The 14,564-nt window shown below is 46.9% G+C and overlaps 1 protein-coding gene across 1 annotated transcript in view; it reads left to right on the top strand.

Moving 5' to 3' along the window:
- The window catches only part of LOC120032872 (nodal modulator 1-like), a 43,269-nt gene that overhangs the window by 18,896 nt on the left and 9,809 nt on the right, over nt 1-14,564 (top strand). Inside the window, 23 exon segments of the mRNA XM_038979093.1 lie at nt 51-96; nt 180-280; nt 702-808; nt 1,054-1,126; nt 1,361-1,513; nt 1,928-2,065; nt 2,352-2,441; nt 2,561-2,666; nt 2,861-3,011; nt 3,138-3,315; nt 3,643-3,784; nt 4,142-4,273; nt 4,574-4,710; nt 6,735-6,822; nt 6,981-7,044; nt 7,137-7,232; nt 7,623-7,924; nt 8,711-8,870; nt 9,220-9,346; nt 9,648-9,761; nt 9,977-10,104; nt 10,405-10,546; nt 10,774-10,968. Of these exon segments, the coding sequence (XP_038835021.1) occupies nt 51-96; nt 180-280; nt 702-808; nt 1,054-1,126; nt 1,361-1,513; nt 1,928-2,065; nt 2,352-2,441; nt 2,561-2,666; nt 2,861-3,011; nt 3,138-3,315; nt 3,643-3,784; nt 4,142-4,273; nt 4,574-4,710; nt 6,735-6,822; nt 6,981-7,044; nt 7,137-7,232; nt 7,623-7,924; nt 8,711-8,870; nt 9,220-9,346; nt 9,648-9,761; nt 9,977-10,104; nt 10,405-10,546; nt 10,774-10,968 (2,970 nt within the window).

Here is a 14,564-nt window from a genome sequence, read left to right as displayed (position 1 = left end):
TACTGATTCATAGAGGCAGTTCTGCTAATATTTGACTCTCTTATTTACAGGGAGACTTTGTGTTGAAGATTGAGCCTCCTCTTGGGTGGAGCTTTGGTAAGGAGAATTTCATGTGTATTTGTACCTCTTGTGTATTGCCAGCAGTGCTGTAACATAACACTCTGTCTGTGTTTTTGCAGAGCCCACCAGTGTGGACCTTTATGTGGACGGGGTCAATGATATCTGCACCAAGGAGCAGGACATCAACTTTGTCTTCACTGGCTTCTCTGTCTCTGGAACGGTGAGAGGAACTCTTCTTCAATAAGCCTTGGCCTAACCCTTGTGGGGATGGTGCTGGCTAAAATACATTTACATTTTAGTCATTTAGCAGATGCTCTTATCCAGGGCGACTTACTAGAGCAATTAGGGTTAAGTGTCTTGCTCAAGGGCACATCAACATATTTGTTTCTCTAATCGGCCTGGAGATTCGAACCAGCGACCTTTCTGTTACTGGCCCAACGCGCTTAACCGCTAGACTACGTTCCACCCCCCCCCCCAAAGACTCAATACATCACTATTTACTGACTAAACAGAATGGCACAGAGATCTGACACTTTTTTTAAATGGTTGTTTAGTGTTAGTACTTACCGGATCTACAGTATGTGCATTTCTGAAATAATTGTTTACTTTGTTGTGACGTTAATGTGTTGTGTATGTCCCAGGTGCTAAGTAAAGGCCAACTCCTGGGCCCAGCTGGGGTGGAGATCAGCCTGACCAGGGAGGGAACAGGAGAAAAGCTGCAGACTGTGCTCACTCAGCCTGGAGGAAAGTAAGGGACCGCTCCTCAATCTCTTAACAGCATTACTTTAAACTACAAGGCAATATAACTACCCCTTACAACACAAACAAACTTCCACACACACTGGCTTTTCTTTCAGTACTGGCAACTCAAGCCATTCATATCAATGCTAATGTTTTTGTACACATCCGCTGTTGTTTTGTATCAGGACAATATACATGGGGGTGGTACAAGCACTAGGCTTCTAACACAGAATGTTTTGGGTCATTTCACAGGTACACCTTCACCAAAGTACTTCCTGGAAATTATGACATCATTGCTTTTCATCCATCCTGGACCTTGGAGCAGGTGAGTTTCTTTCTGCATGGCTCATGATCTCAAGCCATCTCAAAGTGCAGCTGTAGGTGTTATTGGCACAATTTTAGTTGGATGCAATTGGAACTCAACAATCATATTGCACAAGTAATATAAGCGAGCAGAATAAGAACATAAGTGATTACAGGTAGTGTAAACTATGCATAAAAAAAAATTGAGCAAAAACGTCCAAATGATTCACAATCATTTTGCGTTGTCTTTCCACAGAGCGCTACGTCAGTGCGTGTGTCCGGTGCCAATGCAGCGGCTGCAGAACATCTGGTGGTGGGAGGGTACGATGTCTCTGGGGAGGTCCGGAGTGATGGGGAGCCCATGAAAAAAGTCACCTTCCTCCTCTACTCTGCCACAGTGAAGAAGGAGGTCAAATATATTTGTATTGAATCGAAAGACCCGGTGGTGTCCAGTCCGCTGTATTTCTATACATATTGTGATACACTACAGTGAAATTTTATCCTTAATGTTGGCTGTCTATGAAGCTGGGCATTTTACTTCATGAATGGTTAAAATATGATCTAGTAACCCAGACGGATACATACAGTTTTTACCCAAAACGGGAATCTCAAGTTTCAAATATATGTAGTACTTATCTTACATCCAGACTGTATCACAACCGGCCGTGATTGGGAGTCCCACAGGGCGGCGCACAATTGGCCCAGCGCCGTCCGGTGTAGGCCGTCATTGTAAATAAGAATTTGTTCTTAACTGACTTACCTAGATAAATAAAAATAAATTTAAAAAAATCCCTCTAATATGTGTATTTCTTGTGTTTCCCAGGACATCAGTGGCTGTAACACAGCCCCAGTGGATGGAGCCGAGTCTGGAGATGACTCCCTGGTCTACCTGTGTGGCGCCCTGTCCCGAGAGGACGGCATCTTCTCCTTCCCCTCACTGGCCAGCGGAGATTACACTGTAGTAAGATGGCCGCCACAACACACCTGTGTTGTTCACACTGCACTTATCCCATGGCAAATTAGCCCCGGGCTAAGACAATGCTCTGAAAAGGCCTTTTGGAGACTACGTATTCAGCACATATCCCTCCCAGTTAATGTGTGTTGCTGATATAGCACAGTTGGTGTTCTTATATTGTCTTTAATGTGTAAAATATCCTTGGGATCTGGAAGGCTCTGTACAAAAATCTGGAGGGCTCTATACAGTCTCTATACAAAAATAATGTATTATGTACTTTGTCTGGTTTCAGATTCCCTTCTACAGGGGAGAGAGGATCACATTTGACGTGGCGCCTTCCAGAATGGACTTCAGGGTGGAGCACAAGAGCTTGAAGCTGGAGGTAAGTTTACAGTGCTCCAGTACAGCATTGGCCTTTGTGTCTTGTGATAAACAGTGGTTATGGTGCTGTACATGACCCTGGGGGTGTCGTGTTTTGTGTTTCTCTCTTTCTCTCTGTAGCCCATCTTCCGTGTCATGGGTTTCTCTGTGACGGGCAGGGTTCTCAACAGCCTGGAGGGGGAAGGGGTACCTGACGCCACGGTAACCCTCAACAACCAGATCAAAGGTAACCATAGTGACATTCACCACCCCATTTCTCTTCTATTATCTGTGTTCAAATTTGGAGGAGAAATATCAGAGATGGCATTGTTTGATTAACGTGGAGACATGCTATGTCCATTTGCGTTGGGATTGTCCTTCTGCCGAACCCTTGCTTTCTCTCTCCCTTTTCCTCCCTCTCTCTTTCTTCCCCTCTAACAGTTCTGACCAAAGAGGACGGCTCCTACCGCCTGGAGAATATGACCACCGGTACCTACACCCTCCGCACGCACAAGGACCTCATGTTTTTTGAGCCAATCACGGTGAAGATAGCTCCCAACACGCCTCAACTCCCTGACATCATCACTGCTGGGTGAGTTTCAACTTTCAATGTGTCCTATTGATGCCTCCATCTATAATCATAACATACATCTGACATAACAGCTATGTAGTTGTTCTGTTGAAGCATTATAAATGTCATTCTCATCCCCCTCTCCAGGTTCAGCGTGTGTGGTCAGATCGCTATCACCCACCTGCCAGAGGGCCTGAAGCAGCAGGGGCGTTACAAGGTGACCCTCACTACCCTGGGACAGGACAACACCGCCACCCGCACCACCGACTCAGACCAACAGGGGGCCTTCTGCTTCTATGCCAAACCTGGAGACTACAGTGTTACCGTACGTTACAGAAATACAGCTTGTTCTGACTATGAGATGAATTGTCTGTGTTTTGGTGGCTTTGGTTGTATTGAGGGAAGTTGCCCGTAGGCCCTTATCTAGGATCAGCTTAGCTGCTCTGAATCATATCCCTATAAGGGTGAAGAAAGCATACTAAAGTGATCTATGATCAGTGTCTATGGGCAACTTCATCCTACTTCCAGTCCTATTTACATGAGATCAGCTCTTATGGATGTTACCCTCAAAATACAACCAAACAGGATTTTTCCATTTACCTTGGCTGTACTTAGGCTAACGTTTCACCCTCTCTTCCATCCTTCCCTGCAGGTGTCTCTTCCTGAGGCGGAGGTGAAGGCTGGCCTGGCCCTGCAGCCTGCTGCTCTGGAGGTCTCCCTGGTGGACAGGCCCCTCTCCGACCTCCTCTTCACCCAGTTCATGGCCTCCGTCTCGGGCAGGGTCTACTGTCTGGGTAAACCTGCCCTGGAGCTCTCCCCATTAGTCTATGACTCACTCTGAACATTTCCTGTTTAGATGTCAAGTAGGAATAATTCAAGGTTAACGATAAACCCTTAGGGAGAAGTAACTCTTATTCAACAGGGAACAGTAGGGTGCATTTTCTGTTGAATGAAAACAGTCATGGTTAAAAGTGCTTTTCTATTAGACAGACTGAGTGTGTTTTGATGCCTAACTGGGTCATTGTCAGGACAAACACTGAAAACAGTCAATCTGAATACTCTATTAGTCCTAGCATCCTCGTTAGACAGCCAATCGGTCTCATTTTCACGGCTTTACCACTTTGAATAACCTTTGACCTCTTGACCCCCAGCGAACTGTGATGACCTGTCGGTGACCCTGCAGCCGGTGAGTCGTCAGGGGGAGAGGAGGAGCGTGCTCCTCTCAGGGAGCGGTGACACCTTGGAAATCTCCTTCGACAACGTCCTGCCTGGCAAATACAAAGGTACGGACCTCCTGGGTCGTGTCTATTGGGGCAAAAGGTATTTAAAATATATAAAAAATGTTGCTATGGAAAACAAAAATGTATTTTTGGACAATGTCTTTTTAGTAGCTCCTCGTTTTCTTCTGTTATGTGTCTACTGAACAAGTATGTTATAGGATGGTCAATGTTGTAAGAGAAGAAATCCATACACTAAAGCCAGGCTGTACTCCAGTCTCTCAGGCTAGGTTATGCATGTATTGTCCTTATGTCAACATTGTAGCAATGACTGACTTTCTGACTCTCTGCTCTCCTCCCTCCCAGTGAGTATCTCCCATGAGGAGTGGTGCTGGAAGCTCAAGTCAGTGGAGGTGGAGGTGCTGGACTCTGACGTGCTGGGAGTAGAGCTCAGACAGATAGGCTACATCCTCCGCTGCTCCCTGTCCCACGCCATCACCCTGGTCAGTAGTAACACAGGGGAGGTCTGTGTGTAGGGGACAGAGAGAGTGTGTCTTTAGATTTGTTCATATGTGTAGTTGTGTGCATGTGTACTGTTATGTGTTCCTGCGTGTATTTCTGTTTATGCTTGTTACATACTTTCGGCCGTGTAGTGTATATTTGGACACCCCTGTAAATCAGTGGATTTGGCTATTTCAGCCACACCCGTTGCTGACCGGTGTGTAAAATCGAGCACACAGCCAAACATTGGCCTTACTGAAGAGCTCAGTGACTTTCAACGTGGCACAACAAGTCAGTTTGTCCAAATCTGTCCTGCTAGAGCTGCCCCGGTCAACTGTAACATGCTGACCACACCGCCCACGTCGTGTGCGTTGCAAAATAAATGTACACGTTATTCAATCAATGCACCCACGCTGCTTGCGCGCGTCTGCGTAGCCAGGCGCTAAAATAGAACTTGGTTCTTTTTGTGAAGCTTGACGTGCTGCAAGTCCCGCCTCTCCCATCTCCTCATTGGTTTTTAGGAGCATATACCAAACGTGGGTGATTGAAAGACGAACTGAGGTCCACACTCCAGTCCAGTTGGTGGTGGTGGTAATGCACCTTAAAGTTGGTTGCCAGACGCTATATAAAGTCCGAAGAAGAAGCCTGAGGAGATCGGTTTCCCCTTTTTTATCTGTGGATTAATTGTCGGAGTAGATGGATGACCTTGTGGGTTTGAAGTAAAATTACAACCCATTGTTTATATCCCAGGAGAAATTAGCTAGCAACAGCAAGCTAGCTAACTAAATTGCCATGAATGTTTCATGTGTTTCGACCTGTCTCCAAATGAATATAGTTGGTTCAGAGTTTGTTTTGATATTTCAACCTGCATATCCTTATCGTGTCGGGTGTTGATGGACAAAATCAACATGCGCCCGCGGACTAGTCCGCATGTAAGTCCTGTTATTGTGAAGTGGAAACGTCTAGGAGCAACAACGGCTCAGCCACGAAGTGGTAGGCCACACAAGCTCACAGAACGAGACCGCAGAGTCCTGCTGCGCGTAGCACTTTTAAATCTGTCCTCGGTTTAATCACTCACTACTGAGTTCCAAAGTGCCTCTGGAAGCAACGTCAGCGCAATAACTGTTCGTCGGGAGCGTCGTGAAATGGGTTTCCATGGCCGAGCAGCCGCACACAAGCCTAAGATCTCCTTGTGCAATGACGAGAGTTGACTGGAGTGGTGTAAAGCTGTGGTGAGCTTTGGAGCAGTGGAAACGTGTTCTCTGGAGTGATAAATCACGCTTCACCATCTGACAGTCCGACGGATGTATCTGGGTTTGGAGGATGCCAGGAGAACGCTACCTGCCCCAATGCATAGTGCCAACTGTAAAGTTTGGTGGAGGAGGAATAATGTTCTGGGGCAGTTTTTCATGGTTTGGGCTAGGTCCCTTAATTCCAGTGAAGGGAAATGTTAACGCTTCAGCATACAAAGACATTCTAGACGATTCTGTGCTTCCAACTTTGTGGCAACAGTTTGGGGAAGGCCCTTTGCTGTTTCAGCATGACAATGCCCCCGTGCTCAAAGCGAGGTCCATACAGAAATGGTTTGGCGAGATCGGTGTGGAAGAACTTGACAGCCTGCACAGGGCCCTGACCTCAATCCCATCGAACACCTTTGGGATGAGTTGGAACGCTGACTGGCAGCTAGGCCTAATCGCCCAACATCAGTGCCCGACCTCACTAATGCTCTTGTGGCTGAATGGAAGCAAGTCCAGCAGCAATGTTCCAACATCTAGTGGAAAGCATTCCCTGAAGAGTGGAAGGCTTTTGTAGCAGCAATGGGGGGACCAACTCCATATTAATGCCCATGATTTTGGAATGAGATGTTCGACGAGTAGCTGTCCACATACTGTTGGACAGCTGCTCCGATAAGAAGAGTAGGAGTGACTAGTTCCAGCATAATGGTTCTTAAATGGCTCCTACGTTATTTTACATAATCGTGGTTGCTGGTGTGAAAGTCTAAATGAGTGTGTATGTATCTTGGCAGGAGTTCTTCCAGGATGGCAGCAAGCCGGAGAACGTTGGCGTCTATAACCTCTCCAAGGGGGTCAACCGCTTCTGTCTCTCCAAGCCTGGTGGGAGAAACTCCTTCTTTTTACTTGTCTTCGATTCTCTTCAATATCTTTACTGAAAGATCTCTCTTTATGAGACTAACCTAGGTTAATATAGGTTACTGGTAGATACATGAGTAAAATATATATGCTTATTAATCATCTAATCTTGCCTTTGCCAGGTGTGTACAAAGTGACTCCTCGATCTTGCCACCAATTCGAACAGGACTATTATACCTACGACACGTAAGGTTGTTCTATTGGATCCATTTCTATGTTTTCCTTTTATATAGCCCCACCAAAGTGAATGACTCTACTTGTCTAAATGTCTCCTTCAGGTCAGCCCCCACTATCCTGACCCTGACTGCAGTGAGACATCACATGACTGGCCTAATCACCACTGATAAGATCCTGGATGTCACGGTCACCATCAGGTTAGTCCCTGTCATCTCTATAGGCCTGCTATCACTCTACCTTCACTCTACCATGTCCAAACAACCTGGCGAAATGTGGACTGATGGCATTGTCGTTTGTAAGATGAATATGTGAAATTGTGTGTAAGATTTGCAGAGCAGTACTGTATACAGAGTATACGTTGAACTCAAAGGGGTGAATCTGTGTGCATAATTTGATTCAACCACCTATTTAGATAGAACAGTACAGTTTTGCATGCATTTCCAGAATTAGGGTTTAAACATGAATTACTTGATTGTTTTTCTAAATATGACAACAACAAAAAAAAAATGACTATCACTGTGTTCCTCCTGTAGGTCGTCCATAGTCTGGTCCTGCTGTATTAACACTGTTTATGTGTCCTCCATCAGATCCTCCATAGAGTCTGAGCCAGCTCTGGTCCTAGGCCCTCTGAGAAGCCTGGAGGAGCAGAGACAGGAGCAGCAGCTGCAGGAGATCGAGCTGCGGCGCCAGGAGAGGGAGAGACGCGCCCAAGAGGCTGAGGATGGCGGTGACAGCCAGCCCCCCATCCAAGAGAGAGCTGATGAGCTCACCAGCCCCTTTCACTACGAATTTTCTTACTGGGCCAGGGCTGGGGAGAGGATCACTGTGACTCCCTCCTCCAAGGAGCTTCTCTTCTATCCGCCGGAGATTGAGGCTACTATCACTGGAGGTCAGAGTTCACTTCCTTGTTATCTTCTTCTTTTGTGTATGTTATTGTCTTTGTGTGTGTGTGTGTGTTTGGTCTGTGGTGCCTGTCTGCATATCTCTCTGTGTAGTGGAAATTCTAACCAAAAGGGAAGAGAGACTGTAGATTCTTCAAACAACAATTATATTTAAAAAGATTTGCAAAAAATGGATCAGTCAACAATCCACACAACAGTGCAGAGTTAAAATCCTAACGAACAGAGTTGGCTCTCCGCTTTTATAGAAAGTACAACCTCTTGTCTACATGGCAGTAAACAGGGGCGGAACATGATGTGTACAAGGCGATTGGTTTGTCTGTGCAGATTTTAAGATGGCTCGAGGTTGATAGCTCTAGGGCTCAACCGTCTAACTGCATTTATCACAGCTCACAGATAGCAAAAACACGGGATGTCGCACCCAAACGGATCTTAGCCATACGCCCAGTCTTGTGACTAAGTCACACGAAGACAAATTTGTATCCGGTTAGAAAGAAAAAAACACTTAACATATAGCAAGAGACAATTCTCTTAAGTAGTATCACACGGGATAGCATAACACATTTAGTAATTGTCCACCACAGATATATAACCTATTTTTGTATGTTTTTGTCTGTCTCTATATTTATATATGGTAACTCCCTATTCTCTGCCCCAAGCAGCACCCATCCACAGAGATCTGTCCAGGGTGTGTGGTGGACATCACCAGCCATGAAGCTCTGTCTGTGTGCAGGGGTAATCTATATACCTTCTCTTATTCTGTCCCCTTCTCACAGAGTCTTGTCCAGGGCGTGTGGTGGACATCGCGGGGCGCGCTGGTCTGTTCCTGGAGGGCCAGGTGACTCCAGAGCTGCAGGGGGTCGAGATCTCCATCACCGAGAGAGGAGCCAAGGCCCCCCTCATCACCGTCGTCACCAACGAGAACGGGGCTTATAGGTAAACATGACTATCCCCTAACCATAACCTCAGTCACTGCTGTGTTAGTCGTAAGGCTAGCGTGGCCTACTCATCCTTGCCCTAGGCATCAGGCAAAACATCTTGCAAGCTGCGGTTGCTTGTTCAAATCGTGCTCTTGTTGTTTTTTAACAATACATTTGACCACTTTGCGTTTTAATCTAGCCACTTGAAATGTCCACCGTGTTACATATTTGTTGCTTTAGATTAGCTTCAGGCAGGTTTTCTCGTGGTGTTTGGTAAATGCTCCTTGATTGTGACATTTGTAGGAAGCGTACAGTAATACAAGTCAATCTAAATGACTCTCTATTGGTTGTTTCTCCCTCCGCAGTGTCGGTCCCCTGCACAGTGACCGTCACTATGACGTCAGTGCCAGTAAGGAGGGCTTCATCCTCAGCACTGTGGAGGGAACCCAGGGAGACTTCAAGGCCTTCGCCTTGGCTGGAGTCACCTTCAAGGTACAGAACACACATACTACTCGCTAGCTCAGTGGAAAGAACAGGCCATTTATTAGCCTTTATTAGCCATTGTTTTTTGTTTAATTAGTAACAGTATCCCTCCTTCGGTAGGCTGAGGGTTGTTTTAATAAATAGTTGATGAGTCTGTTATGCGAATGTATTCCCATTCAACAGTGTTCTTTTGGAATTTTGCCTTGGTGTCGAACTGCAACTTAAATATAGTTTTGGCTGCGGCAGGGTTTGTATAGTCTTATACAGTGTGTTGGATGTCATATCTCCTATCTTTCTCTGTGTGTCGTAGATCAAGTCAGAGGATGGTCACGCTCTGTCTGGAGTCCTGCTGTCTCTCAGTGGAGGATCGTTCAGATCCAACCTGCTCACCCAGGACACTGGTGTCCTCACCTTCAACAACTTGGTAAGGACCTCGATGTTTACTGACACCTACTTCATCCCTGTATTATCCTCCTCCTGGATGATTGAGTATTAAACACACCGGGCTACTAGGTGGAAGTCTATGTTCTGTGTGATGTGAACTGGTGCTGATTGGATTGGTGCAGCAACACTGCAGGTGGCATTTATTGATTGCATCTCTTCTGTTCTTCTGTTCTGTCCCTCCATCCCTCCCCTCAGAGCCCGGGTCAGTACTACTTCAAGCCCATGATGAAGGAGTTCAGGTTTGAGCCAGCCTCTCAGATGATCACCGTAGAGGAGGGACAGAACCTCAGCATCGACATCACCGGATTCAAAACAGCATACAGGTAGAAACGGGCCAATCAAATCAGTCTTTATCTATGTGGCACGTTTCATAAAAAGTGAGTGAACCCCAATGAGCTTTAAACTAACTGCAAAAATGTACTAAACAAGGCAGAATGATGTTCAATTCCCCCCCCCAGCCATCATTAGCCACTTCTGTTTATTGTAACAAATCTTATTCAGGCATGTTCTTGCTGACTTACTTGACAAGGAGCTTAACAGTCCCATCCCCAAATGGCAGTGTGTGTAATTATTTGTCTGTCCTATCGATTGCCAAAATGGCTGATTTACTGCGTCCTATCTAGCTGCTACGGGGCAGTTCAGTCCCTGAGTGGAGATGCTGAGAGGGAAGTGTCAGTGGAGGCAGTGGGACAGGCAGAGTGTAGTATCTACAGCGAGGACACAGTCACAGACGAGGAGGGACGCTTCAGGCTCAGGGGCCTGCTGGTGAGTCGGGCCTTTTTGAGGCTTCATAAGGGCTACATAAAGCAGTTATAAAGCCTGTATACAAGCACATAAAGTAGTTATGAAGCTGACGTAACGATACAACACATTTGTAAGAGTTACTTTGTGCAGAATGGGTCATTGCGTTTGATACCCCCAAACACTGCTGTTGCAATTGCTAATAGCTCTGCTATTATTTTTGTGTTGCTAACTTTGAGCTTCTCTCACAGCCTGGCTGTAGATACCTGATCCAGCTGAGAGCACAGGGCAACGACCACATCGAGAGAGCCCTGCCTCAGCACCGCTCCATAGAGGTTGGGAGCACCGACATCGTGGGAGTCAACATCATCGCCTTCAGGCAGATCAACCAGTTTGACCTGAGTGGGAACATCATCACCTCATCAGAACACCTGCCCACCCTCTCTGTAAGATCCCCTCACTACAATACCCGTAAAACCTCACCAGAACACCTGCCCACCCTCTCTGTAAGATCCCCTCACTACAATACCTGTAAAACCTCACCAGAACACCTGCCCACCCTCTCTGTAAGATCCCCTCACTACAATACCTGTAAAACCTCACCAGAACACCTGCCCACCCTCTCTGTAAGATCCCCTCACTACAATACCCGTAAAACCTCACCAGAACACCTGTCCACCCTCTCTGTAAGATCCCCTCACTACAATACCTGTAAAACCTCACCAGAACACCTGTCCACCCTCTCTGTAAGATCCCCTCCCCTCACTACAATACCTGTAAAACCTCACCAGAACACCTGTCCACCCTCTCTGTAAGATCCCCTCACTACAATACCTGTAAAACCTCACCAGAACACCTGTCCACCCTCTCTGTAAGATCCCCTCACTACAATACCTGTAAAACCTCACCAGAACACCTGCCCACCCTCTCTGTAAGATCCCCTCACTACAATACCTGTAAAACCTCACCAGAACACCTGCCCACCCTCTCTGTAAGATCCCCTCACTACAATACCTGTAAAACCTCACCAGAACACCTGTCCACCCTCTCTGTAAGATCCCCTCACTACAATACCTGTAAAACCTCACCAGAACACCTGTCCACCCTCTCTGTAAGATCCCCTCACTACAATACCTGTAAAACCTCACCAGAACACCTGCCCACCCTCTCTGTAAGATCCCCTCACTACAATACCTGTAAAACCTCACCAGAACACCTGCCCACCCTCTCTGTAAGATCCCCTCACTACAATACCTGTAAAACCTCACCAGAACACCTGTCCACCCTCTCTGTAAGATCCCCTCACTACAATACCTGTAAAACCTCACCAGAACACCTGTCCACCCTCTCTGTAAGATCCCCTCACTACAATACCTGTAAAACCTCACCAGAACACCTGCCCATCCTCTCTGTAAGATCCCCTCACTACAATACCTGTAAAACCTCACCAGAACACCTGCCCACCCTCTCTGTAAGATCCCCTCACTACAATACCTGTAAAACCTCACCAGAACACCTGTCCACCCTCTCTGTAAGATCCCCTCACTACAATACCTGTAAAACCTCACCAGAACACCTGTCCACCCTCTCTGTAAGATCCCCTCACTACAATACCCATAAAACCTCACCAGAACATCTGCCCATCCTCTAAGATCCCCTCACTACAATACCTGTAAAACCTCACCAGAACACCTGTCCACCCTCTCTGTAAGATCCCCTCACTACAATACCCGTAAAACCTCACCAGAACACCTGTCCACCCTCTCTGTAAGATACCCTCACTATAATACCTGTAAAACCTCACCAGAACACCTGCCCACCCTCTCTGTAAGATCCCCTCACTACAATACCTGTAAAACCTCACCAGAACACCTGCCCACCCTCTCTGTAAGATCCCCTCACTACAATACCTGTAAAACCTCACCAGAACACCTGTCCACCCTCTCTGTAAGATCCCCTCCCCTCACTACAATACCTGTAAAACCTCACCAGAACACCTGCCCACCCTCTCTGTAAGATCCCCTCACTACAATACCTGTAAAACCTCACCAGAACACCTGTCCACCCTCTCTGTAAGATCCCCTCACTACAATACCTGTAAAACCTCACCAGAACACCTGTCCACCCTCTCTGTAAGATCCCCTCACTACAATACCCGTAAAACCTCACCAGAACACCTGTCCACCCTCTCTGTAAGATACCCTCACTATAATACCTGTAAGACCTCACCAGAACACCTGCCCACCCTCTCTGTAAGATCCCCTCACTACAATACCTGTAAAACCTCACCAGAACACCTGCCCACCCTCTCTGTAAGATCCCCTCACTACAATACCTGTAAAACCTCACCAGAACACCTGTCCACTCTCTCTGTAAGATCCCCTCACTACAATACCTGTAAAACCTCACCAGAACACCTGCCCACCCTCTCTGTAAGATCCCCTCCCCTCACTACAATACCTGTAAAACCTCACCAGAACACCTGCCCACCCTCTCTGTAAGATCCCCTCACTACAATACCTGTAAAACCTTACCAGAACACCTGTCCACCCTCTCTGTAAGATCCCCTCACTACAATACCTGTAAAACCTCACCAGAACACCTGTCCACCCTCTCTGTAAGATCCCCTCACTACAATACCTGTAAAACCTCACCAGAACACCTGTCCACCCTCTCTGTAAGATCCCCTCACTACAATACCTGTAAAACCTCACCAGAACACCTGTCCACCCTCTCTGTAAGATCCCCTCACTACAATACCTGTAAAACCTCACCAGAACACCTGTCCACCCTCTCTGTAAGATCCCCTCACTACAATACCTGTAAAACCTCACCAGAACACCTGCCCACCCTCTCTGTAAGATCCCCTCACTACAATACCTGTAAAACCTCACCAGAACACCTGCCCACCCTCTCTGTAAGATCCCCTCACTACAATACCTGTAAAACCTCACCAGAACACCTGTCCACCCTCTCTGTAAGATCCCCTCACTATAATACCTGTAAAACCTCACCAGAACACCTGCCCACCCTCTCTGTAAGATCCCCTCACTACAATACCTGTAAAACCTCACCAGAACACCTGCCCATCCTCTCTGTAAGATCCCCTCACTACAATACCTGTAAAACCTCACCAGAACACCTGTCCACCCTCTGTAAGATCCCCTCACTACAATACCTGTAAAACCTCACCAGAACACCTGTCCACCCTCTGTAAGATCCCCTCACTACAATACCTGTAAAACCTCACCAGAACACCTGCCTACCCTCTGTAAGATCCCCTCACTACAATACCTGTAAAACCTCACCAGAACACCTGTCCACCCTCTGTAAGATCCCCTCACTACAATACCTGTAAAACCTCACCAGAACACCTGTCCACCCTCTGTAAGATCCCCTCACTACAATACCTGTAAAACCTCACCAGAACACCTGCCCATCCTCTCTGTAAGATCCCCTCACTACAATACCTGTAAAACCTCACCAGAACACCTGCCCACCCTCTCTGTAAGATCCCCTCACTACAATACCTGTAAAACCTCACCAGAACACCTGCCCATCCTCTCTGTAAGATCCCCTCACTACAATACCTGTAAAACCTCACCAGAACACCTGTCCACCCTCTGTAAGATCCCCTCCCCTCACTACAATACCTGTAAAACCTCACCAGAACACCTGTCCACCCTCTCTGTAAGATCCCCTCACTACAATACCTGTAAAACCTCACCAGAACATCTGTCCACCCTCTCTGTAAGATCCCCTCACTACAATACCTGTAAAACCTCACCAGAACACCTGTCCACCCTCTGTAAGATACCCTCACTATAATACCTGTAAAACCTCACCAGAACACCTGTCCACTCTCTCTGTAAGATCCCCTCACTACAATACCTGTAAAACCTCACCAGAACACCTGTCCACCCTCTCTGTAAGATCCCCTCACTACAATACCCATAAAACCTCACCAGAACACCTGTCCACCCTCTCTGTAAGATCCCCTCACTACAATACCTGTAAAACCTCACCAGAACACCTGCCCACC

This window comes from Salvelinus namaycush, chromosome 39 (genome assembly GCF_016432855.1).
Source record: "Salvelinus namaycush isolate Seneca chromosome 39, SaNama_1.0, whole genome shotgun sequence".
NCBI lineage: Eukaryota > Metazoa > Chordata > Actinopteri > Salmoniformes > Salmonidae > Salvelinus > Salvelinus namaycush.
This window is presented reverse-complemented; position numbering and strand designations above follow the sequence as displayed.